At 46.0% G+C, this 27903-nt stretch overlaps 1 protein-coding gene across 1 annotated transcript in view; it reads right to left on the reverse strand.

Moving 5' to 3' along the window:
• Positions 1-27903, reverse strand: part of LOC146855436 (tyrosine 3-monooxygenase-like) — a 278955-nt gene that overhangs the window by 235670 nt on the left and 15382 nt on the right. The window contains exon 3 of the mRNA XM_085651138.1: positions 2853-2941. Coding sequence (XP_085507264.1) covers positions 2853-2941 — 89 coding nt within the window. The remainder of the gene's footprint in view (positions 1-2852; positions 2942-27903) is intronic.

A 27903-nucleotide genomic window follows, 5' to 3' on the forward strand; every position in this document is an offset into this window, starting at 1 on the left:
TGGTCAAATCACTTAGTCTCCCCATGTCTACAACCAAAATGAATTTGTTCTTGTGTGATGTAACCAATGCTCATGTAAAGCACTCCAATACCTGACAAGTCTGCACTATATAACACTGCAAAAACACAAAATAATAAGTGTTTTGCACACTTCTGTCATTGGGCTATATTTGGGCTACATCTGGTTGATTTTGGGCTACATTTGGGCTCTTTTGTCTCCGGTGGCCATCTTGGGAGATTTATTTGTTATGAAGTTTCCTAATTTCCTCATGTACTGCAGTCTCCTCAGTAGGAAATGCTTTCAGTTTTTTACTTTGATTCCATCATGAAGGTATTCAGATATGTCACACATTTGCCATAAATTCTGAATGTTAGCACTCTAGTTGCTCATTAGATCACTGTAGTAAAACTACTCCACCATGGAAGTCTGCTCCTGGTATTAAAGTGCATGTTTCAGTCTGCATGTCAGAATTTTTTAATGAAATAGAAGAGGATTTGAGAAGTCACTCAAAATGTGCCCTCATTTTCTTTCTTCAGCATTAATCATAATTTCTATGGCAAAATGAACCTCCTCATTGTGTTCCTTTTTAAATTAAATGTTTTAAGTGTTACCAGTTTATTCCAATCAAGATGGCTTCAGGTGTGCCATACTTTTGTCATAATGAAGACAGTAAGCGCTCTAGTTGTTTTTAAGAACATTCTGGGACATTCTGTCATTGGGCTATACTTGGGCTACATCTGGGTGATATTTGGGCTACATTTGGGCTCTTTTGTCTCTGGTGGCCATCTTGGGAGACTTATTTGTTATGAAGTTTCCTAATTTCCTCATTTACTGCAGTCTCCTCAGTAGGAAATACTTTCAGTTTTTTACTTTGATTCCATCAAGAAGGCATTCAGATGTGTCACACATTTGCCATAAATTCAGAATGTTAGCACTCTTTTTGCTCATTAGATCACTGTAGTAAAGCAACTGCTCACCAGGGAAAACTGCTGCTGGTATTGAAAGTGCATGTTTCAGTCTGCATGTCAGAATTTTTTAATGAAATAGAAGAGGATTTGAGAAGTCACTCAAAATGTGCCCTAATTTTTCTTTCTGCAGCACTAATCATACTTTTTATGGAAAAATGAACCCCCTCATTTTGTTCCTTTTTAAATTAAATGTTTTAAGAGTTACCACTTTAATCCAAGCAAGATGGCTTCAGGTGTGCCATACGTTTATCATAAGTAGGACTGTTAGCGCTCTAGTAGTTCTTTGGAACACTCTGGGAAGCTGCAGTAGAACACAAAGGAATCAACTGACAGTCTCTGCCCTTGTTGGATGTACATGTTTTACTGAGAATGTCAGACTTCATTCTCACATGACTGAGAAAGATAATGTGAATTTACAGAAAATAAGCTCTCAGTTTAGCCTATAGATCACCTTCCAAACCTCTGTGGTAAAAGCATGAGAAAATATTTTTCTCTCAATCATGATATCCCAGCAGAAGGCTTTTTCACATGGTGAAATCACCTTAGAACATACCACAATTCCTAAAATGAGTATGGTACCATCAACAAATGATTTATAATGTAACTAAAGTCTTAAAACCTTCTATTAACTGCAATGCTTTTTAATGAGGTGCTATCATGTATATTGGTCCCAAGATGGCTGCCAACACTTCTTGGATGAAGTGCTGACAGCCAATCAGATCTCAGGATGAGATGTGTGGTTAGGCTCCGCCCACATATATATATGCTTTTAAATGCTATTTTCTCAGGAACTACTGAACAGATTTACACCAGACCTGCAAAAGGCACTTCCTTGACCTTATGGCTACCTCTCTGCCAAATTTCAAGTAATTCTGTTCAGCCGTTCGGGCTGTAGCTGTGTCTAAAGGTCCTATGGAAAAATGCATGGGAAAAACGCGTTTTGGGACCCCCCTTTTATCTCGGCCCCTGCTTGACGAATACCCCCGAGACTTTCAGGGTAGGAGCGGAGCGTAGCGCCCCACCTATTTTGAAAATTTCGCGAGGATTCGTCGACCGGCGCCAAAGTTATTCCAAATAGAATGTTGCGGATTTCCTATGGAAACAGGGTCCTAACTATAACTACCTACTGGCGACCGCCAGTAGGTAATATATATATATATATATATATATATATTTATTGATAATTTGTAATAAATATTTCATACATTCTATAATTAATTACAATTATTATTTACTAATTATTTTTAAGTAAATATATATCTTTTACATTTTGAATATGTATGTTTAATATTTACATCATATTTGTTACTTAGAATTGTTAACATATATAAATAAATCAAAACAATGTTTAAGTTAATTATATAAATTTATTCATTTTACATTATTTTTTATACATATACAAAAAAAGATATTTTCTACTTTGATATTTTTAACAAAAATATTTTTTTATGATATTTTTGCACTTACCAGTATGAAGATAGGAGGTCGATATTTTTGACAATGATATTTTTGTCATGATATTTTTGTTGCTCGACATTTCTGTTGTCAATATTCTGTCAGTTATCCGAAACCATACACGTAAAGAAATCCAGAAGCAAGATTTTCTTTTTCAAAAAGAAAAAGAAAATGCTCTTCTTGTGGGAGAATTCTAAAGTTTTTACTGCCCCTTACTACCAGGGATTTCTTGGCGGTGATGGGCAGTGAAAAGTGACTTCTAATTCCAACCATCTAAATTAGGTGGGTGGAATTAGATGTCTGCCTCTGATGGCCTTTATTTTGTAGGGCTTGCAGAGACGGAGTAGTCTTTCTGCTTAGAGTCTAATAAACTTAGCCAGTTAGTGTTATTACTTTGCAATCACAACACATTTGCTAACTTATACTTACAGGGTGATTGTTGTCCAAATCAGGCTCAAAATTCGAAATCAAATGGTTGCATTGGTCCAGGTCCCATATTTTCTTTGGAAACCAGGGAACTGTTGAAAGAAAACAAAATGATTAGTGGTAAGGGAATTGAACCCAAGTCCCAGTTGGTGAAACCGAGTGCCAAAGATGGTCTGCCGGAGAACAATCACAAAATAATCATGGACAATGTGGAAACTGATATTAGAGTGCTGGCAAGGAGCATAAGAGCCCCATATTGTGGTTCCTTCTCTTTTAAAATATTTTTAGAAACTACTTTACCTTCTACAATTGTAATATTTGAAGCACTTTGTAAGTCCATTTGCTGTACAATACTTCTAAAACTCTTAATATGTAGTTATAAAAGACTCTTTATGATCTCCAATGAAACTGGATGAGCACATACAGATAAAAGAAATACAACCACAGGACTATCCTTTTTGCAAACGTACCAGATTTATTCCATCTTCCTGTCAATTATAACAAAGAATTTTTCTGATGAACCTCCTCAGAATTATTAGTTCAGTTTACAATATAGGGGCCGATTCCGATTCCGGGCGCACAACGTACCGACCGACACGGACCCGGAAAGGAGACCGACCAAAACGGACCGGCGACACACGACCCGTGCAGTACGATGCAATGCATGTGAATTACAACCGACACATACGGAATACAAGCTGTAGGGAAAACAGTGATTCGCCCGGAAAACAGACGCGATTTGCACTGACTGACATGCATCAGGAATGAACCCGACCGACACGTACCCGCGATGTCCAAGCCTTGCAGTACGATGCAATGCGTATAAAACCAGACCAATTCGCATGGAGCCCAAGGCACATGACCGACGCACAGAAAACAGGGACCTGAAGCAATAGAGATCTCCGTGACCGACACGTATGAAACACAGAAGAAAGTCAACGTGAAAGAGCCGGAGAAGCCCGCACGAGCCAACATCAGCGTCTGTCTCGTTCAGAAGAACGTCTCCTTCATGCCTAGAAAACCCAAAGGAAAAAATACAAAAAAAGGACCAAACAAGCAATGACATAGTTAATAAATATCACAAAAAAAACTTGGAACAAAGACACACCCACAACTGCACCTATATAAAGGACACCAATCACTACCATGGTCCTTTGCAAATTGAATACAACAGCCAGCAGAAAACACCATCACACAGCAACCACAGACACACTCACATCTCACCCATCACACAACTCTCACACCATTAGCACCTCACCAAAAGCACCCATACATACAGCTAGCAAAACCGACACTCACCCACCCTCACTTGCACCCTCACACACACATCACTCACCACCACCACCCATCACCATGCCCCCAAAGAAGAATCCAAAGTTCACAGATAGTGAGTTAGAAGTGCTGGTAGACGAGATCATAAGAGTAGAGCCACATTTGTTTGGTACATTGGTCCAAAGGACCCCCATGTCACAGAAAACAAAGATGTGGGCGAGGATTGTGGAAAAGGTGAACGTACAAGCACCAATGTTGTGCACAAAGGACAATATCCAGAACAGGTGGTATGACGTGCGCAGGAGGGTCAAGATACTCATCGAGAAAGATCACGCCTTGAGTCAGCGCACTGGTGGTGGCCCTCTTGCCAAACCAGTACACTTCAGGTCCTGGGAGGAGAAGGTGCGGGACATCCTACCACCAGAGAGTGTCCATGGTCTAGCAGACATACCAGAGCCTGGTGAGTACTCAACCAACATACTCAATATTGTGTGGCAAGGGGACAGTGAAACCATGCACCGTTAGCAAAGCTACAGTAACCAATAGATAATCATCCCAAGATGTGTATGCTAGTCAGACAAACACAATACCTGCTATCTCATAGTGACTTGTAACTGTGTCATGACATGTACAAACCTACCAACAAATAGAGCAAGGCAGTGGCACAAAGCCAAATAAACACTGTCAGACAGTTTGTTACCACAAACACACTACCTCACAGTGCAGCTGACTGACAGGAAGGAATAGTGGGTATGCAGGTGAAGTGAATGTATCCAAAAGCATGACGGGGTCTGTAGTCACAGATAATGCTCCCCCTCCAAATTGGCCCATCAAGACCTCTCTGAACCATGCCCACATCACAGGTAGTGGAAAATGACTGACAAGATGGCTGACACTGGGTCCTGCTGTGGGGAGCACAAGGCCCTAGTAGGGGTTGTGCGCAAATCATAAGCAGGACACCACTGCCTCACATTCTGAAAGACAACTTGCATGCCCTCCAATGGAAGCATGTTTCATGGTGGGATGTCTGGCCGGGTGGAAAGGAGGACTGACAGCTCTGACCATACTTACCATCATGTGGAGACACACACACCCCTCAACACAAACTCCACAAAACTCACCGGGTAGAATGCATTGACTTACACTGTGGTGAAATATCACCCAAAGATACACCGCACTGGGTGCTGCTGTGTGAAGCACAGGGGCTCTCTTTGGACTTGTAGCCAAACAAACACCAGGACTTCACAATCAGCCATCTTGCCATTGCTGTCACACTCCCTCACAGGGAAGCAGAGTCAAAAAGAAGGAAGTATGGGCATATTGGGAAGGGGGGGTTTAGCCAAGAGCATCATGGGAGTTGTAGTCACAGACATTCCCCACCAAACCACATGGCCCAGCAAGCTCACACTGAACCATGCTCACCTCACAGGGAGTGGATATGGACTGACAAGATGTCTGACACTGGGCTCTGTTGTGGGGAGCACAAGGCCATGCTGGGAAATGGGCACCAACAAACACCAGAACTGCACTGACTGACATCCTGAAAGTTAACCTGCACCCAATGCAATGGTGGCACGCTTCATGGTGGGATAACTGGCCTGGGGGAGAAGGAGGTCCTGACTTGAAAACAAATAACACCGATGCTGGCCATACACACACCTTCTATGCTAAAACACATTGCACACGTGGTACCAGTCACTCACAAAGATGATGCCAGGGCAAGATGTCTGACACGTGGGTCTGATAAATGATGTGGCGGAAAATCACACATATGCTCTGGCCAAACCAAACACGGAGGCACACACAGCCATTGCAACCATATGTTCAAACTCACTGTCTGGGGATGCAGTGTCCAGGGGTGCCCCTTGGCCTGGCTGTGGAGGTGTGTCTTGCAGATGACAAGTGTGGAGAGCCATATATAGTACATTGCACAAAACACACAGGAACTCACATATACATCATTGACAGGGGACATCTGACAGTGAATGGAATGGACACACCAATATAGCCGACACCATAGCATGGTCTCATTCACACTCGTTGCTGTTGTGAGCTGCATTCCACTCCTACATCGTGCTGCAACATATGCATCCTTCACACAACACACCACTCACTGACATAGACACTGTAGACACAAGGTCTAACCTGGACTGCATTGGAGGAGACATGCTACTCACAGCAGCCAAACTGCAACACACACACCACCGGCTCTCACTGTCATGAGCATTGAAAAGCCAGAGTGCTACCTTGCCCAAGCCATGTCACCATGGAGAACATTGACAAGTCAAATCACATATGCATATACAAAACTCAGCACCAGACTCATTAACGATCGTGACATCATCACTTGTATGAAATGAGATGGGAAGTAGGAACACTGTAAAAAAACACTTTCTCCCAAGAGATCACAGGCATACCGGACTGTGACCATGTTGTACCAATACACCAATATGACACACAAAGACTAGCAAAAGCTGCTACCACACATGCCCCAATCTTACAACATCTGCTCAGTGGAATTGCACGTATGTCCTTGGTAAAGTTCAAATGTGTACAGGGATGACACACCTGTGTCAGCAACGTGATGGCCCTTGAGTAGTAATGGCCATGTACAGACAAATCTATACATGAGCTGGGCATGCAGACACTTCGACATGCACATTGAAATGTTTCAATTTGGCTGGGCAATGTGCCACAACAATATCAATCTCTGTCCGTGACAACCTTGGACAAAGCAGTGTACAGGCACGCATCCTGACGTACAGTAGAAAATGTCATGTATGTGAACCATTGATGCCGTAGAAACATAACTTACATTGTGTGTCTCTTCCAAACACAGGTGGTGCTGGGGACACAGCAGCAAATGAAGAGGAGTCCCTGTCCCAGACTCTGGTGGACCCTCAGCTCTCTGGTGTGGATCCGTCTCTGTCCACTTTGGATGACGACGAACAACCTAGCACCTCCGGTGTGAGTCATCATGCAGCACCAGCAGTACCAACATCTGCAACCCCTGTACCCACACCTCCAGCATCTGGCAACAGACAGGGCACCCCCGCCAACACAGACAGACCAAGGCCACAGAACACCGACAGCACAGGGAAACAGGACCCCCAGGAAGCTACGGACATCACCACCAGCAACAACACCAAAGGAGGCCCAGTGTCACCTGTGCGTGCCGCCGCAGGTCCTGCCCATGTGGATAGGGGTGCTGGGAGGGGTGGTAGGGAGAGGGCGCGCCTTGCAAAGGGGTCTGGACTGTATGATGACCCCCAACTGGCATGCATCATAGATGCGTACCAGGATAGCACCGGAGGATTCGGCCAGGTTGTGGGGATCCTCAAGGACATTCATGCCCGCATGGAGGCAAAATGGGATGCACTTACTGCGGTGCATTGGGACATACTCCAATGCCTACGACAGATAAGCACCAACATGTCTACACCTCCCTGTGTGGCCACAACATCTGTTGCTGCACCATCTGCCAGTGCCACAGGGAGGGAGGACGACTCTGGCAGAGAGTCCTCTGCACCGCAGATGCCTGCACCTGAGGATCCCCCCCAAAGAAGAAGAGGGGTCGTCCGAAGAAGGACAAGTGAGGCGCAGATGTCCCTGCACATCCCCCAGGGCCTCTAGACCTGTTCTGGACAATGTTCTTTGTGCGCAACCCGTTCACCTTGTCGTATCTAACACAACTCGCCTACATGACATGGAGGGTTAATGTTGGTCCAATGTAGCAGATGACTGTGGACTTTGCTCTGGACATTTCAGCTACCAACACTTCCAACTCTACTGTGAACTTTGGATTCAAAACCCAATGTACAGCACCCTCCATCCTGTGCACTATCCTCACACATGTTTGTAAATAAACTCACCAGTACACTATACTTGCCTCTGTTGTGATGCCAACTTGTCATGTGTCATGGAGATGTTGATCTGCTAAACAACACAGTGCATGCCAAATACTACAACAATGTCAGTCAGATGTGGGAAGACAGGCAACGCACCTAACAAAGCATAGCACAGGTTCATTACACATCTACAACATGTTTATTCCACAATAGTTGCAAGGTAATTGTACGTTACAGTGAACACACAGTCACAAAGTGTCGGGGAATTGAAGTCCAGAGGTGTGTGGCACATCACTTGATGGGAATTGACAACTTCCACACTGGTGTTGGATTCTGGGTGTTGAGGGTCAGTTTTGAAAAAACAACAGGCAAAGTACCCTGGGAAGGACAGACACAAGACACAGTCAGAAGCACAGCAGAACAGGAGAGAAATGCAATACACATGCACAAAACATGTCAAAATAAACCTACACAGAAACAAGTTAGCAGTTCGACACTATTGTGGAGTATAGACTACCTGAAAGGACACATCACTGCACGCATCTAGTCAAGTGGCACACAGACACACTCAAACAGCAACAGAACAGCCCCAACACATTTAAGGCTAACTCAATACATTGACATAACAACCCTGTAAACTCACATTTAGGTGAAGAAGTTGTTGATGAGCTGCGTGCGGACGTCACCCTCATCATCATCATCACTGGCATCGTGGCCCAGGCCTGGATCCTCCACAGGTGGCGGAGGTAGGTCATCGTCTTCCTGGATGAGAGGCAACTTCTTCCTCACTGCCATGTTGTGTAGCATGCAGCATACAAGGATAGTTTTGCACACCTTTGCAGGGTCATATGAGAGGGCCCCTCCGGTCTTGTCCAGGCAGTGGAAGTGGCTTTTCAGGAGACCAAATGTCCGCTCAATCACCCTCCTACTCCGACCATGTGCCTCATTGTCGCACATCTCGGCTGGTGTCACAGGGTTCCTGAGGGGTGTCAGCAACCACGGCATGTTGGGGTATCCGGAGTCACCTACATACAAACAAGTGAACAATTAGCTGAGTTTTGAAAGAGGGTGGAGTACAACATTGCCAAATACACACAATGGTAAACAGTCAGTACACACCGACAAGCCAGGCACGCAGTTCTGGCATCTGTGGCATTAGCGTTGCAATGCGACTACTCCTCATGGTGTAGGCATCATGCGCAGAACCGGGGAAACATGCACACACATGTGTGATACACATGTCTGCAAGACATACCACCAGTGCATTGATGGAGTGGAAATGTTTCCTGTTCCGGTATGCCTGCTCATGTGCTTGTGGTGGTACCAGGGCCACATGTGTACCATCAATAGATCCAATGACGTTCGGCATCCTCCCCAGTGTATAAAAAGCATCCTTTATTTCAGTGAGTTGACCTGGGCTAGGAAACTTGATGCACAGATTAAGAAAATGCAACATCCCCTCCAAGACATCGCGTAGCACACAACTGAACATAGTTTGCGACATACCACCAGCAGTAGCCACAGTGTACTGGAAGTTACCAGTAGCAAAGAAGTGCAGGGCTGCCATAACCTTCACCTCTGGGGTCAGTGCTGTAGGGTATGTCTGGCCAGGTAGCAGATGTGGCGCCAACTGCTCCGCCAACTCCTCAATCAGTGACCTGGTGAAGCTGTACTGTCGGATGCAGTCGCGTTCCTGCATGGTTTCAAGGTCTGGGAACGGTCTATGGACAGCTGGTGCCCTGTAGTATAGAGATGAACAAAGGAAGATTGTCGATTCATCAACCCATGTGGCTATGACCAAGCAAAATATCACATGATACATCATGACAATACACAATGTACTGAGGTGTGTGCTGTTGAGTATGGACACATATGTCACTTACATGCCCATCACCTCACATCTCAAGTCCACATGTCTACATAAGTTACATGTAGTGCAATGGCCAATCATTGGGCTGTGTCACAGTACCTATGTACTGCTGTCACATTACAAACACACACCGCAGTGACAAGTGAGGCCTGATTTCTCCCAGGCATCACAGATCTTTGACATGCAGAAACCCAGGGTCCCTGTATTGCCACATTGGCACTGGCATGACATGGCGTATCATGTACAAGCCACAAGACAACCGTGAGTCCACAGGCAGTGGCCACTGTTGTCTCTGTAGGCCCTACATGTACGTCTCGTAGACACACACACAACATCAATGTTGATGCACAAACCACATGGATGTGGAGACTGTCTCCCATTGGGCACATTTGATCAGCCACATCTGATACACAACATGCACACAGACTATGGGTGTACATCAGAATTGGGGCTATAGGTCTCACTGTGATGTACATACCATCACCCCCAGGACTCAGGGTGTATGTGACATGTCCTAAACACATCCAACCTGAAACTGTGTCCATGACTCATGCCCATAACTGTACAGTTGCACATCACAGTGGTAATATGCACAACACACAAAGGATTCTGTCCCCATGAACACGTGCACAGCCTGGGAGTGGCTGCACAAAAGTGTCACACAACAAACCAAATGTTGCCCCCCCCAAACACACAGGGAATGCAGCTTTACATGCCATGGGACACAGTGTAGCACATGCTGTAGGTGTGCACCTGAGTCCCTGGCAAGTAATTGTGTGTGGAAGCCGTCAAAAAGTCACACCAATGTCAACCGACGTGGGTGACTTCTACAAAGACGCATTGCACAGTTCAGGACCGAGCCGTGCGTACGCTTAGCCATTGACTTCAATGAGAACCGATGCGGGTGACTATCATGCGTACGCATTGCACAGTTCAGGACCGAGCCGTGCGTACGCTTAGCCATTGACTGCAATGAGGACCGATGCGGGTGACTATCATGCATACGCGTCATGCAGGCATGGACCGAGCCGTGCGTATGCTTAGCCATTGACTGCAATGAGGACCGATGCGGGTGACTATCATGCATACACGTCGTGCAGGCATGGACCGAGCCGTGCGTACGCTTAGCCATTGACTGCAATGAGGACCGATGCGGGTGACTATCATGCATACGCGTCGTGCAGGCATGGACCGAGCCGTGCGTACGCCTTGGGCATTGAATCTTATGGAGACGGGTGCCTGCACTACATGCTACTGGACCACATCTCTGATACCCCTGCTGCTGTCTCTGCATCCTCTGGCTACTGCTATGGCACATACTCTGGACAGGGCCCCATCCGTCACTGAGGAGGAGAACCAGGCCCTGCTGGACGGGCTCCTTCCACTTTACAGCAAGCTGTATGGGAAACCAGGGGAGCAGGTGAGTGCGCAGTCCACTGCCTTCCTAATTGTGCATGTTGTCTGACTAGCACTACTAGCAGTGTGTACACCAGTAGCAAGCGTACTCGCTGAGTACTTTCATCCCCCAAAGTGTGTAGGTACATGTAATGAACAGGTGTTCTGCAGCTAAAGTGCATTTGTGCATGCTTAAACTTCACAGGCATTGTTAACATGTCAGACATGCAGGGCATTTGTCCATTTCCATGGGTGCACTACCTGTGTAACTCATTTTCCTTTGTGATGACGACATGTATATCCAACTGTGTGCAGCACAAATATGGGGCATATGTGTTAATGGACTTTTAACTTTGTCATCCTCACAGGTTGATGCCCACCAGAAGCAGGAGATATGGCTGACCATCGTCCGGGCAGTTAGTTCGGTGGGGGTCTACAAGCACCGGATCCGCAACTGACAGAAGAGGTGGCTGGACCCGGAGGATCGCAAGGGTCCAGCTGAAACTGTCGCCTCCTCGCAGAAGGGGCGGACTCCGGACCCTGACCCCCCACATGCTCAGGATTCTGGCGGTGGTATTCCCGGACCTGGATGGGCAGCTGAAGGCCAGACAGCAGCAAGGAGGGGGTAAGTCCATGCCTAATCTGTGTACTATGTCTGACATGCTATTTGCAGTCTTTTAGCCTGGTCACACTTCCACATTACGTCGGTCTTGTAGTCCAGGACTCATGTCCCTCAATTGTGTGATGAACCCTCCTCATCTGATCCACAGGTGTGGACCCTACAGTCTGTGGGTTGTGTCACTAGAGCACTGTGTCCCTGCAGTCAGCTATGCTTCAGGTTCCGGACAGCATCTGGTACCATGACTCTGTTGTGGGTTTTCATGGGTGGGTCAATTGTTTACACAATGCCTGAGATCTGACATGTGATCTGTGTGTGCCCTTGACATGTGTTCCAATTGCTGGTCTGACTCGCCACATGTGCCTGTGGTATTTCAAACACACCCATGCAGCAGGGGACTCCAATTTGTGGCCCTCAGGAGTATGCATATCAAGAGTGTCACACTTCTTTAGCCACCTGACTACAGTCCAGGGCTATACACTGTTTCACGTAGACCTGGGCAGTCATGCCTACTCAAGGGCATTTAGAAACACTCTGTAATCCCACTCCGGTGTATCAACTTACAGGTTGTGCTTAGTGACATGTGCCTTCAGGTGTCTGCCTCTGTGTCATTGTGATGTGGCTTCCTTTTCCGGACAACTGGGGTGTTCATGAGTTTGAGCACTTTGAGCATTGTTCAGCTGATGATGCCAGGGCTTGCCCAGTGATGTTCTGTACTCACTGTGGTGTGTGCGGTCAGTGCAGGTGACTGATGTTGTTCATTCTTTTCTAATTCTATCCAGATACATCCACGGCCACAGGGGGCGACATCTCCATGGACCAGGAGGAGCCACAGAGCCTGACTGGGACAGAAGGCGAGGAGTCGGAGGGACCCAGTGGCACGGAGGGCGAGTGGAGCCACACCGAGGAGTCCCCAGCACCATCCACCCCATCTGAGGGCCTCAGCAGCTCAGAGGATGTCTCCCTTGTGGAGGCGGGTGTCAGCAAACACCAAACCCCAGCTAGTGAGGCTGTCCCCGCCACCACCACCACCATCACCACCCTCCCATCGGCTCCCATCCCAGAGGTCCTTGGAGGCTCCCGTGTTTGGGAGCATGTCTCCTTTGTGCCAGGCACCGCACCCCCTGCCCCTGTGTCCCCTGCTGCCCTGAGTGTGGAGGCTGTGGACTTTCTTCGACAGATCCATGTAGGCATGAAATCAATGCTGAGTGTCCTCCATGCACACACCAGTCTGTTGACACAACTGGTGTCGTTCATGGAGGGCATTTCATCGGGCATGTCTGCCCGACAGAGGACCAATCAGTCCGTGGCCTCCTTCCTGACGGCAGCAGTGTCCCTCCTCCAACAGTCCTGCACTCCTCCTACCCCTGCCCCACCCACGATTCCTAGCACCCTACCTGTCCCAAGCACACACGCACCAGCACAGACACGGGCAGCACACAAAATCCAAAACCAAGGGCTAGATGTGCACACAAGCAACTTCAGCTCAGGGGACTGATACCACACTCACAGGGGAAGGTTTGCAAACACACACACAGTCATTCCCAACCACTCGACAGTCCTCCGATACCTCTCCCTCCGAGCCCCCTTACCTTGCCTCACCTGCAACCCCATCTACCCAGAAGCTCTTCCTCTGTGACCTTGACCTCTTCTCCACCGACCCAGCAGATTCAGATTGCAAGGGGAAGAGGATGTCCCCACACACAGGGGGGAGTGCCCCTCACACCCAGACACCCTCCCCCAGGCACAGTCAGACTGAGGCCCCCACCCACAAGTCCCCCCGGAGCTGAAAGAGCAAGACCCCACCCCCGCAGCTCCACATTCAAGTCTACGTCCTCCATCCCCCAGGCCACCACTCCACAGGTTCCACCGCCACACCCTGCCCCAGGTTCCCCCACCCACAGATACACCATCCCCAAAATGCTCAGGCCCTCTCCCCCTACCACTTGCTCTTCCACCCCCACCACCCACGGTCAGACAGTTAGTGCCACTGATGTGGGGACCTTGTCCTCCCCTCTGTCCTGCCGACCTCACCTGAACCCCATTCCGCTCCCATTGAGTTAGGCACTGCAGTGGAGTCCACGACCACCCCGTCTGACTTGCAGTGGGGAACCAGTCCACTCCATCTGACCTGCCCACTGCAGTTGTGCCAGCACACACCCCATCTGACTTGTGCCCCACAGTTGTGACTGCACCCACTACTTCAGTCAGCTCCACTGCAGTTGCCACTGACTCTCCTGCATCCACCACCCCTTCACTGCCTCCTTCTGCTGAGCCCTGATCCTGTCCCTGTGGTGCCTGGCCTGCCCCCATGTATGCCCCTCCGAGGGGATGTCCCCTATCCTTACCAGTGCAGGCAAGCAACGTTTGACAATTGTCACTCAAATCACATTGTTGACATTTGGGTATGGACTGGCCATTGGCCTTTGTTTTGAAAGGACTTTGCATTCAAAAATTGCTGAATAAAGCATTTTTCTTTATCCTTGTGAATTTGATTTAGCTGTACATTATGTTGATGATGTTTAGCATGACCTTGCAGTTGTAATGCTGGATTTCCAATGTTGAATACTGAGGTGTTGATGTGAGGTACTCCATGTGGTCCATGAGATATGTATCCTATTCTGGGCGGTATCCATGTCATCCTTTGCAGCTAACTGGGTGTGTCATGAATAATAATTTGTGAACATCTATGTAAACATTTAATTTGCATGGTCACATATGATGTGCTTCCCGTTGTCCAATTTGTCTCTTTCCCTGACTGTGTGCGGATACCCACTGGACATGTAGGTGTGGGCATGATTGGTGGAGGAGCAACTGGGTCCTCTGTGCAACTTGCTGGACATATGTATTAAGTATGTGCAGATGACTTAAGGGACACTCCCGTACCCAGGCTGTTGTGACCAGAGCCTTCATTGTGTGGTAACTGATGGATGACTGACCAAGTGCTCTGCTGACATGACTGAGACCTGCTTGGACTATGTTTGGCACAGCTGAGCTTCCACAGGAGTTGAGTCCCCTCAAGTAAGTGTGTTGTTCCGTGACATTGCCTGGGCCCATGGTGTGTGTTGTGTGAGCATGTGTGTGTGTGTCCACATCCCTTTTCATACACAGGTAGTGTTGCCTTGATATGTTCCTGTTGGTGATGCTTGCTGAGTTGTACTGTGTTCATCTCACATCTTTGCCATGGGCTACCAGATGTGTGGGTGCATAACACACTACTCTTAATTGGTGTTTCATCATTGGGATTTGTCAGTTCTGAGTGGTGATGATGTGGTCAGACGCAGATGGGACAAAGTCAGGGGTCCCCAAGGCACTTCTTTGTTCACAATATCATGTAGTTGTCCCTAGGTGGTAGCTTTCAGTGATTGAGACATGTGTATGTGTGTGTGACTGCTCCCACTCGTCCGGTTCAGGGCTGCAATGTTGGCAGGTATCAGCATGTGTGCCTTGTGGTTCTCCTTGGCTTCTGCATTTTCCTGGGACTGTGGCAGGGATTCCGACAGTTACGGGAGCTTTGACGTCATGGCCATGTACCGCATTCTGTGCAGTATGTCTGTCATTCACCAGGGTTGTAGACTGTCCTTGTGTGATGAGTCTGTGCACCTTAGTTCCTCCCAACATTACTGTGTTTGTCATGGGTGCATGTGCAATGTCACCTGTCCATGTGAGCTTCACAGATGCACATTGTTGCTGTTCAGGGTAGGTGGTGTTGAGGGTGGACTGATGTAAAAGTTTGCATGGATGGTCCCCTAGATCTTTTTTGCCCATGGATGATGGGCCATGCTGAAGGATTTGTGTTTGTGTAGGTGTGATGTACGTTTGTGGCACAGGACACATGTCTGGGTTTCACAGTTTGTACGACATCTACTTTTGTCATCACAGTGGACGTATCATGCATGCTTGTGTCACCCCAATGTCTGGTCCCTGGGGGTAGTGCTGTTGTGTGTCAGTCTCTTGCTGTGTTAGTTGCTGTTCATTCCAGCTTGTGTCACATGTGTCTGTTGTGCTCCCTCTCATCTCACAATGCCTGATTGCCCACTAAGGGGGGCCCAATGATGGGTTACTTTTGTATGGCACTGTGTCCACATCTGTCTCACTGTGGTTCAGCCCCCCTCATGTGTTGTGTAGTTGCCTGGGGATACTGAGACACACACACACACATGTTGTGTCAGATGTGCAGTGTGAGGTTGCCTGTTTGTGTTTGTGCATCTGCACCAGTGCATTGGTATTGCTGTTGTGGGCCATTGTCTGGATGTTGTTTTTGTGATTTTCCTTGCTGTCCCTGTGAGTCATATCACATCATTCTGCACATTCATCCTGGTTGTTAGGTTACATTGCTGCCATGGAATGGGAGTTTGTGACCTGACACCTACAGTCTACACGGGATGTTTTGGTTTGTGTCTCTATTTTTGAGATGTGTGTATGCTTTGTGATGGTCACTTCTGCTTTTGTGTCATTGTACACTGTATGCAATGTCAGCCCCCATGGGTGGTGCTTGTCTGCACATGGCCGAGAGTATGTTAGTGTTTCACAGCACTGTTAGCCTCACCACATCTCCGTGGGTATGGGACACAACCACTACTTTGCCCCAAAAGTGTTTCATGTGTTGGAACCAGGAATCATACATGCTGTTTGGCATTTGCAGCTTTGACCATGATGACACTTACCTTTTGGTCACTGTGATGAGGGGGGTTTAGACCCCATCACCACAATGCTCAACATTTGCTGCAGTTTGGAACCCCACAATTAACTTTTGTTCTACACTGTGAGGGTGTCATGTACCCGTCACAAAATGCCAAGCTTCCGCAGGAGCCGATGACTATTCCTCAATTCCCCTACTCAATTACCCAAGTCACGCAACATGAATAATATATACGTAACCCAAGGCAACCTGAGAGGGGGAAAGGGGAGTTGGACAGAGAAGAGATACGCCACGTCTTCTTTCACCAGACAGGTCTGCTCCTATTCTGTATGTTCTTCCTGAAAGACAGATCTACATTAATATCTTTACAGTGTATTCTTTCTTTCCCTTCTTTTCTAGTCTTACACTAACCCCAAAATGATTACCTGTCTTGGCTAAGTGGCTGTCTATTCTCTTGTAGGTAGCTAATCCATGGTTCTGTAGATTAAGAATACTAAATTAATTCAGATGCTAAATAATGTAGTGTGTCAGAACTCTCACTATATTTTCTACTGGAATACCCACTGTGTTTACCTTGCTACCCTATGGTTGAAACGAATCTTTTCCTCTTTATTTTTCAGGTGAAAGTCTCTTCCTTAGATGAAGCTTACAGAAGCACTTGAGTGGAGAAAGAGGACTTCACTTGGTTGGTAAGTATCCACATACATATATATATATACACATAATCACACCTACATGAAGATTCTTGTGGAGATTGTCTTCACTATTTATTCTCTTGTTGTATTCTTGAGTAAGGGTTCACTCCCTAACAACACTGAAAAAACTATATCAGGGAAAACACAGTTCTTGCCATAGACTCCAGTAGCAGTGGAGCGCTGACAGGAAAGTCGTTTGAAAACTGAGTGCTACTCCTTCTCTTTACAAATAGCCGCTCCTTGTGGAAAAACTATAGCCAGATAACTGACTCTGCAGCGACTCCCAAATGAAATGCCTGAGGTCCCAATAAGGCGAAGTAAATAGTCTTACCTTCCGCAGCCACGGAAGTGGTAACTCTGGTATGCCTCAATATTCACGAAACTCTAATTCTCTGACTAGGAAAAACACTGCTAGAAGACACGCAACCGTTTTCCTCAGAATTGCAGTTGAAGTGCGCAGTTTGCCGCGATTACAATCGCGAGCACAGCTGCGCTGGGGAGGAGGGAGAAACACTAGACCAGCAACCTCTAATGTTATCACCGCCGGCCATCTTGAAGTTACGCGGAACATAGATTGGTCGTTTCACAAAAGAATGAGAAGGCCCACGGTGGAGTAAGTTTCTGCTTGATCCAAATCGACGGATTTTATGAATTTTGCCACACACAGAAAGTGTCTGTCGATGAAGTGATGCCCTAGGCTGGCCAGCCCTGACAGTACCCCCCACCAAAACTCCTCCCTCACCCTCCTTAGGCTTCTTTGGATATTTCCTGTGAAACTCACTGATCAATCGTTGAGCCTGCAAATTGTTCTTAGGTTCCCAACTTCTCTCCTCTGGACCGAAACCCTTGCAATCCACCAAGTAGAACAATTTCCCTTTCCGAACTCTAGAGTCTAAGATTCGCTTAACTTCAAACTCCTCTTCTGAATGGACTTGAATAGGCATAGGAGGACCTTTCTTTCTCAAGTTCGGATGACTCTTCCTAAGTAAGGAGACATGAAACACTGAGTGGAACCTGAGTTTCGGAGGAAGTCTAATCTTGACGCTAACTGGGTTTATCATCCTTTCCACCAGAAAAGGACCAATGAACCTAGGTTGAAACTTTCGATTGCCCTTCAAACCCAGATTCCGTGTAGTAATCCAAACCTCCTCCCAGATTCAAAAATAGAACTGGAACGTCTCTTCTTGTCAGCAAGTTTCTTGTAAGAGACCTTTGCCTTGATCAAATTATCTGTAGCTCGTTGGTAAGACTTTTGTAGGTTCTGAACTACTTCCTCTACTGCTGGAACATAACTCTCTTGTCTTCCTACAAAAATGTTTGGATGTCTACCTGAGTTTAAATAAAAAGGAGTGTAACCCGTAAATGAATGCTCTGCATTATTATAAGCAAACTCGGCTGCCCAAATTATATCTGGCCACTCCCCTTCATGATCCATCAGGAACAAACGCAAATATTGCTCCAGCTCCTGATTAACTCTTTCCGTTTGACCGTCAGTCTCGGGATGGAAACTGGAAGACAAACGAGAGTCAATATCCAATCTTTTTAAAAATGATCTCCAGAAATGAGAGATAAATTGGAGCCCCGATCAGAAATCACCACCTTAGGAATTCCATGTGTTTTAACTACATGTTGAGTGAACAGGGATGCTAGATAAGAAGCATTGGGAAGAGATTTTAAAGGAATGAAATGACTCATTTTAGTGAAATGGTCCACCACCACCCAGATGACTGAAAAACCCTGGCTAGATGGTAATTCTACAATTAAATCCATGGAAACAGTGTGCCACGGATAAGGAGCCGGGGGCACAGGTAGAAGTAACCCTTGTGGAGCCATTCTAACTTATTTTCCCTTTAAACACAGTTCACAAGAGGCAACATATTGTCCCACCTGAGTCTCCATGGACGGCCACCAAAATTCACGTTGAACCAATTCCAGAGTCTTCTTAACTCCCTTGTGTCCAGCCAGCAAATCATCATGAAAATGTTGGACTATCGTCTTTTGTAGTTCTTCATTGGGAATAAACAGTTTTCCCTTAAAATAAGGTCGACCATCTCTTATTTCTCGATCAGCATCTTCTTTGACCCAATCTGCAAGATTAAAGGAAACGAGAACTTGATTTAACTTTTCTTCAAATTCCGGAAACAAAACCACCCCAATTATCTTCTCTTTTGGAATTATCAGTTCTTTTTCCAATATTGGAACATCTTCTCCGGTATCTAAACGTGATAAAGCATCAGCCTTCCCATTGGCGGTACCAGGTTTGTAAGTTAACACAAAAATATAGTCTGCAAAAAATAATGACCAACGCAACTGCCTGGGAGTCAGAGTTCGAGCAGATTTTAAAAACTGAAGATTTCGATGGTCAGTAAACACCGTAACTTCATGTCGAGCACCCAATAAATAATGCCTCCACTCCTGAAAAGCATCCTTGACTGCCAATAGCTCACTATCGGCAATAGAGTAATTCAACTCAGCAGGGGTTAGCTTTCTCGACCGGTAAGCAACAGGATGAAGTTGACCGGTGGTCCTGTCCCTCTGAGATAAAATTCCACCTATTGCCAAATTGGAAGCATCAGCTTCAACAAAGAAAGGCTCCTCAGGGTTGGGATGCAAAAGCACTGGCGCTGTCGTAAAGACTTTCTTTAATCTACTGAAGGCTTCTTCTGTTTCAACTGTCCATTCGAACCTAACCCATTTCTTGAGCAAACGGGTTAGCGGAGAAACCTTCTCAGAAAAATTGTCAATGAAACGTCTGTAAAAGTTGGCAAAACCAATGAAACTCTGAACTTGTTTCACATTACGAGGAGATGGCCATTCATAAATAGTCTTCACCTTGGCTTCATCCATGGAAACTCAGTCAGGGGAGAGTACGAAACCCAAAAGTTCCACTTGACTTGCATTGAGCACACATTTCTCCAATTTCACGAAAAGTTGGTGTTCCAAAATAGTCTTCAAGATGATTCGCACATGTTGAATGTGCTCTCTCATGTTTTCAGAAAAAATGAGAATGTCATCTATGTAGACAACAGCAAAACGATCTAAATACTCTCTCAGAACATCATTTACAAAATGCTGGAAGGCCGCCGGAGCGTTGCATAAACCGAAGGGCATGACCTGATATTCAAAGAGCCCCAATCTAGTCCAAAAAGCGGTTTTCCACTCATCACCTTCCGCCATTCGTACTAGATGGTAAGCCCCCCTCAAGTCCAACTTGGTATACACACGTGCTCCCTTGACCTGATCCAGAAATTCAGAAATTAATGGTAGCGGATATCTATTCTTCCTTCTTACTGAATTTAAGGCTCGATAATCGATGCACATTCTCAGATTTCCGTCCTTCTTGGGAATAAAAAAAAGCGTAGAAGAAACTGGTGACTGAGAAGGGCGAATAAATCCATTAGCAAGATACAATTCTAAATACTCCTTGAGATGTTGATTCTCTTTTTCTGAGAGAGCATAAATGCGACTGCATGGCAAAGATGCTCCCGGTTCCAACTCTATCCTGCAGTCGTATTCTCGATGCGGCGGCAATTTGTTGGCTTCTCTTTCATCAAACACTGCTGCCAAATCCAAGTATTCTTCTGGAATCTCTTGTGTCTCCATAACACAAATCCTTTTAGCTTGACTAGCCAAATACCGAGGAGATGAAGCTGCAGAAGATTCCGAACTCCAATTATGACAATGACCTTTACAATAGTCAGAATCCATTTCTATAGTTCTCTTGGCCCAATCTATCCTGGGATTATGTTCCGTAAGCCACGGAAGCCCCAGAATGAGCTGGAATTGGGGTGCATCAATGAGACTAAATCTCAAAATGCCTGCATGATTTTCAGGCCCAGTTAATCTAATCACCTCCGTATCAAGCACAATGGGGCCTGATGACAAATTGGTACCAGCTACTGCACGAACTGCTTCCAGTCTTTCCTTTTTAACAAAGGCAATGCCCAACTTCTTTGCAAAGCCGATGTCACAAAAATTGCCCGTTGCTCCCGAGTCAATCATTACTGAGATATCCTTCAACCTGGTACCTCCAAATTCAATGGAGCTAGCAACAATTAAATGGGGTGTCGAAGATTGTAACGTATTTGCTACCAACTGCGGATCAGGAGTCGACTTTTCTTCAGCTCCCACCAGGGCAACTCCTCTTACTGGTGGAGCCTGTCTTTTACTAATGCATTGTTCTTAGGCTTCTTGGTGCATTCTTTTACAAAATGCCCGGAATCTCCACAGTACATACATAACTTGCCCGAACGTCTTCTCTCTCTTTCCTCCTTCGATAAAGGTCCACGCACAGAGCTGATCTGCATGGGGTCTTCTTCTGAAGGAACTTCCTTACTCTTAGAGCCTCCTAGCTTAATGCGGTCGAAATGAGGAGGAAAATATTTGACATCCTTCCGACGCTCACTCTTCCTTTCGCATTGCCGTTGGTCAATTTGCAACACTAAATCAATGAGCTCAGATACATCAGTAGGACGCTTAGGAAGTTGCGCCAGACCAAATGGCACTTCAATCTGTCAAGTACCCGTCACAAAATGCCAAGCTTCCGCAGGAGCCGATGACTATTCCTCAATTACCCTACTCAATTACCCAAGTCACGCAACATGAATAATATATACGTAACCCAAGGCAACCTGAGAGGGGGAAAGGGGAGTTGGACAGAGAAGAGATATGCCACGTCTTCTTTCACCAGACAGGTCTGTTCCTATTCTGTATGTTCTTCCTGCAAGACAGATCTACATTAATATCTTTACATTGTATTCTTTCTTTCCCTTCTTTTCTAGTCTTACACTAACCCCAAAATGATTACCTGTCTTGGCTAAGTGGCTGTCTATTCTCTTGTAGGTAGCTTCCTATTTGGACTCTGTTATTCCATGGTTCTGTAGATTAAGAATACTAAATTAATTCAGATGCTAAATTATGTAGTGTGTCAGAACTCTCACTATATTTTCTACTGGAATACCCACTGTGTTTACCTTGCTACCCTATGGTTGAAACAAATCTTTTCCTCTTTATTTTTCAGGTGAAAGTCTCTTCCTTAGATGAGGCTTATAGAAGCACTCGAGTGGAGAAAGAGGACTTCACTTGGTTGGTAAGTATCCTTATACATATATATATTCACTGAAAAAACCATAGGTTTCAGGGGTGTTATAGTTAGCTGGACTTTTCACTTGTACAAAACCATTGAAATTCCCCCGTTATAGTTAGTTCAGCTAACTATAACTCGCGCGCCCGCAATGCACTGCTGATGACGTCACAGATTACATCACTCATGACATGGTCAGTGACATCACTCATGACATCACTGATGACATCTCAAATGACATCACTGATGACATCACTGATGACATCATCCAGTGAATGTGTGTTTTTCTGAAAATTAAATATGTTTTATATATGTATATCTCAAGGTCGATGGAAGAATAAATGGGTATATAAGTGTCTAAATGGATGATTTGTTTTTGAAAAATTGATTGTGTAACTGACTGATTAAGTGTATCATAGTGAATACATGGCTTAGTGAGTAATGTTTAAATATGTAAATATCTGTATCAGTCTCTCACTTTGTGTATAAGTGGCTGCATGGGTTGGTGAGTAGCTACATGGGTGTCTATATAGGTTATTAGTTGGTTTTTTGAGTATCAGTCTGAGTGTCTGCATGGTTCGGTGGGGGGTATTACGTAGTGCATAGGTGCATGAATGAGTGACTCACTGTTTGTATGTGTTGAACACAGCATGTGTGCAGGACTGTATGGGTGGATGAGTGTGTGTATGGGTGTGTTAGTGAGTGAATGACTGTCTCAATAGTGTCTTTATGAGTAACTACATATGTTTTAAACTAGTATATGTGACTATTGGTGTATATATGTGAGTATATGTGAGAGTGAGAGATTGAAAGAGTTCCTGTATGAATAAGTATGTGTTTCTATAAGTGATTGTTTAAAAGACTAAGTATGTGTAAGTTTCCGTAGAAGTAAGTATGGTGGTGTGTGTATAACTGTATATGCAAGTAAATGTATGTTTGATTCTTTATTAGCATGAGTGACTATGTGTGTGAGTAACTCTATGGATGAGTGGCATTGTGTAACAGGATGTATAGGTGTATGAGTACATATGATGAGTGAGTACATGTATGAGTGACTGTATAGGACTGTTGGTGAATGAGTGGATGTGTATGTGGATCTTAGAATTACTGAAGAGGTTGTTGTAACTGGTATTGGTATGTCCATTGTTTTGAAAATTTTAGTCTCTATTTTTGAATGTGTGTATCAAAGGTTATATTAGGGTGAGAGGAGGTCTGCCACTCTATCACAAGGATGATGTTCAGTGATGTCATCAGTGATGTCATTTGAGATGTCATCAGTGATGTCATGAGTGATGTCACTGACCATGTCATGAGTGATGTAATATGTGACGTCATCAGCAGTGCATTGCGGGCGCGCGAGTTATAGTTAGCTGAACTAACTATAACGGGGGAATTTCAATGGTTTTGTACAAGTGAAAAGTCCAGCTAACTATAACACCCCTGAAACCTATGGTTTTTTCAGTGAATTTCGGAGGTTTTTTAAATGCTAATTCCTAACTATAACGTGCCTGAAACCTATGGTTTTTTCTGTGAATTTCAAAGGTTTTTTAAATGCTAATTTCTAACTATGCCTACAGAGATAGGACATGTGAAGAAAGAAGAAAAAATGCACAGAAAGAAACAAAAGAAGTGCAGAAAGAAGCAACAGAAGTCCTCAAATACGAAGATAAGTGCAGGAAGAAGGATAACGTGCAGAAAGAACAAAAAGAAGAGCAGAAAGAAGCCTTGTTGCAAAATCATCCTGTACCCTCAACTTTTTCAGACGGATACTGGTGGTAACTGAGTCTGACTAACTAGTCCTAGAGCCAGTGCTATGTTAAAAGACACTTAGAATACAGTGAAAACACCTACATACACTAGGGAACATTATGCGTTGGGGTCCCCCTGTGATTAGCATGACCTCCTCTGTAAGCCCCTAGTGTATAATAGGGCATGGGGATTAAAACTACCTCTTAAAACAGGCCACAGAGCTTTTTTGCACACGTTAACTCAGGCCCCGTCCCCTCCCTTCACCACTGTGTAAACACGCCCTGTGTCCATTTTTAGTTGGGAGATTAAGTTCATTTGAATCCTGAGGGTCCCTAGGGTCCAACTAGCCCACTAGGTACCTCCAGTAAGTGCCACAGAGCTGCGTTGCAGAGAGGTGTAAAAAGTGGCACGGCCTGGACCACCTCTCTGCAATGCAGCTCAGTGGCGCTTACTGGAAGCACTTGGTGGGCTAGTTAGCCCCCAGGGGCCCTCAGTATTGAAGGGAAATTATATCCCCAATTTAAAACATGCCATAGTGCGTGTTTGCACACGTCACCTCAGGCCCCGTCCCCTCCCTTCACCACTGTGTAAACGCGCCCTGTGGCTGTTCTAAGTTGAGAGATTAAGTCCCCCTGAATCCTAAGGGTCCCTAGGGTCAAACTAGACCACTAGGTACCTCCAGTAAGCGCCACAGAGCTGCGTTGCAGAGAGGTGTAAAAAGGGGCTTGGCCTCAGAACACCTGGCTGCAGCGCAGCTCCCTGGCGCATACTGGAGATGCCTGTTGGGGGCGCGTTTGCAGAGTGCTGCACGGAGGGGGCATGGCCTCCGGCACGATGCCAGTCTTTTATTTATTTTAGTTTTTTAAGAAGGGGGGCTGTTTGGTTCCCCTTCTTATTCTAATTTATTGGCCCTGATGACCCCATCCCCCAGGGCCAGTCTCCTAATTATATTTTTTTGACCCCAATCCTCAGGGCCGGCCACTGTTTTTTATTATTTTTAAAAAATATATATTTATAGACACACCTAGGACATGCTGGACAAACCGTACGTACCTATCACCATGACGATTTGCGTGATATTCATTAAAAGGCGACTATGCATGCAATGAATCCACGTGGAATGTATTTACACCACTAGTGAAGCTCTGACATGTCTGATGCCCTACCGTGCCTAATCCTGGTAGACACCCATGTCGTTTATTTATACAAACATGGGTAGCTATTGACGGGCACATTTAATACACATGCACACCAAGCCATTCAAAGGGGATTCGACAAAAATTCGACCAAAACTATGCAAGAAACCCCCCTCACGGTTAATAAAACACACATCCACTGCCGGATGTGTAATACTTTTTATTTTACTCTCTGGAAAGGGGACGAACATCACTTGAGAGTCACAGCATGCTCCTGACAGAGCCCAATGCTGTGTTACACCCACCATTGCCTGCCGAGTGCCACACACCTCTGTGTTGTATTCCACTAGCTAGTGCATATGCTATGACACTCTCTAGCCCATGTGCACTGTAACACCACCCCGTGAATATGTCATGCCACACTTGTCTTCGCACGGGTTATATTGCCCCATCTAACGTGCCTTTCTCGATGCCTATGTTATAACGCACAGTGCTATGCCATACATATTACAATCTGGGATCCATATATTTGTCACAGTGCATATGCAACGTTACACTCCCCAGCACATATTTTATATTACAACTTTAGAGACTAGTTAGGTTACACAACACTGCCCTGTGCATATTACACTCCAAGGCGCATATCGCATAGCACGCGCTAGTGCCTGTGCTATCTCGCGCTCTCCAATGAATCTGTCATTGCCCACAATGTATTGCATATTATATTTCACGCCCGGTTCATCTTATATCACACTTTTTGGTGCATAGTTTATACCATACACTATATCTAGTTTTCATTTTCAATCGTGCTCTCAGGACTATGTTCTATATAACACTGTGTTCACCTACCCTTTTCACGGGCATTACATTTTGCGATAGGGGGTGGAGGGTCAGGGGGTGTTTCTGCCAAGTGAGCCCGGAGTCACAGTCACAAACGTCCTCTTCTTCCTGAATAAAAGTGAGATTATGCTGCATACTTGTTCATATTTTAAGTAGTTCGCACAGACACAATGTTTTAAAAACAATAAAGTTCCTAATACCCGCCTTCTCTGAACAGTTAGCTTGCTGCCCCATCCCCTTCCTCCCTATCCTCTGTTGTGTGAATCCATGGACTAGCCTCCTCCCTCCTGCCATGCATGGTCTGATGTGCTGCCACTGCCCTCAATTTAGTATGATGTACCAGTCCACTCCTCCTGCCCTCCATTGCCCAATTCTATGCCCCATCATTGACCTCCTGCTTAAACTCTGTGCTTAGCTTGCTGCCCCTATTCTCCTTCCCCCTGCCCTCCGATGTCTTTGTGCATGCCCCTGCTCCATCCTTTTTGCCCACCATGTCCCATGGACCTGCCACTCCTATCTACTCTGAGTGTTCTGTTGAGCTGCCACTCCCCTCCCACCTGCCTAGCATTGTCAGATGACTGTAACCTGTCCCTGCCACCTCCACCCTGCCTGTCCACATGCCATGCCCCTATCCTCTTCCTCCTGTCCTACATGGTCCATTGTACTGCCACACCCTTCTGCCCTCCCTGGTCTGTTGTGCTGCAACTGCTCCTCCTGCCTGCCCCGTGTGGTCTGTTGTGAGGTCCCTTCCCCTGAACTTTCTTGTCTGTGCACAGGTCCTGACCCTCCCTTCTATCCTCCATTGTCCTTTGTGCATGCCCCTCCACCCTCCTTCTTGCCCATCATAGCCATTGTGCTGCCACTAACCCTCCCACTTGCCATGCATGGTCTTCTGTGCTGCCATGGCCCGCCCACCTTCCCTGTGTGGTCAGTTAGCTGCCCCTGACCCCCTCCCACCTTCCCTCCATGGTCTGTGTGTATGCCATCACAGTCTCACTGTTGCTCTTCATGGTGTGTCTTGCTTCTAGTGCCCATCCTGCCTGACCTCCATGGCTATCTTGCTGCTCCTGCCCTGCCCCCTTGCCCCCAGCCCTACTCCCTCCCTCCTGGCTTGTCTGTTCCATTGTAATGCCCCTGATCCGTCCCTCCTGCCCTTTATGGTCTGTTATGCTGCAGCTTTCTCTCCTGTCTGTCCATTATGGCCAGCTAGCTACCATTGCCTCTTGCCCCTCTGTTCTCTGTTGTCCATGTGCATGGTCCTGTCCCCTCCCTCTTGCTTTCTATGGATTGTTGTGCTGCACTCCCGTCCTGCATGCCCTGTGTGGTGTATTGTGCTGCTGCAAACCCTGATGCCTGCCCTGCAGGGTCAGTTTGGTGCACCTCTCCATGTCCCTCCTGTCCTCTGTTATCCAAGTCCATGTCCCTATCCCATTTCCTTCCATGATCCAATGTACCATACTTGCGAACATTTTGAACTTGGTAAGAGGGAGATTTTGAAAAAAAACTGGGGTATTGATTTTCCCCTTTGAGTTACATTGAAAAAGAGGATATTGTAGACAGGAGACAGATCAAATAAAGCCCATTTGAGCTTAAAAACATTGGACGTTTCCTGGCTGAATCGGGTCTGTTGGCATGTATGGTTGTACTACCATTGCCTCTTCCTTCTGCCCACAATGGTCTATTACATCGCCACAGCCTTGAAGGAGGGTAGATTTTGTATCACAGGGGGCCCCTGGCCCGTTCTGTCCACACCTGAAGTATGAGACCCTTGTCCTTGCCCTGCCAGCTGCATTTGTAGGCCGTATTAAATTGACCAGCGGGTCCTGTGTTGCTATATAATTATCCTGAGACATCCTTACCACTCAGCCAGCATAAAACCCCTGTGTAGGCCCTTCTGTTCAATAT

The sequence above is a fragment of the Triturus cristatus genome, chromosome 4_1 (assembly GCF_964204655.1).
Source record: "Triturus cristatus chromosome 4_1, aTriCri1.1, whole genome shotgun sequence".
Taxonomy (NCBI): Eukaryota; Metazoa; Chordata; class Amphibia; order Caudata; family Salamandridae; genus Triturus; species Triturus cristatus.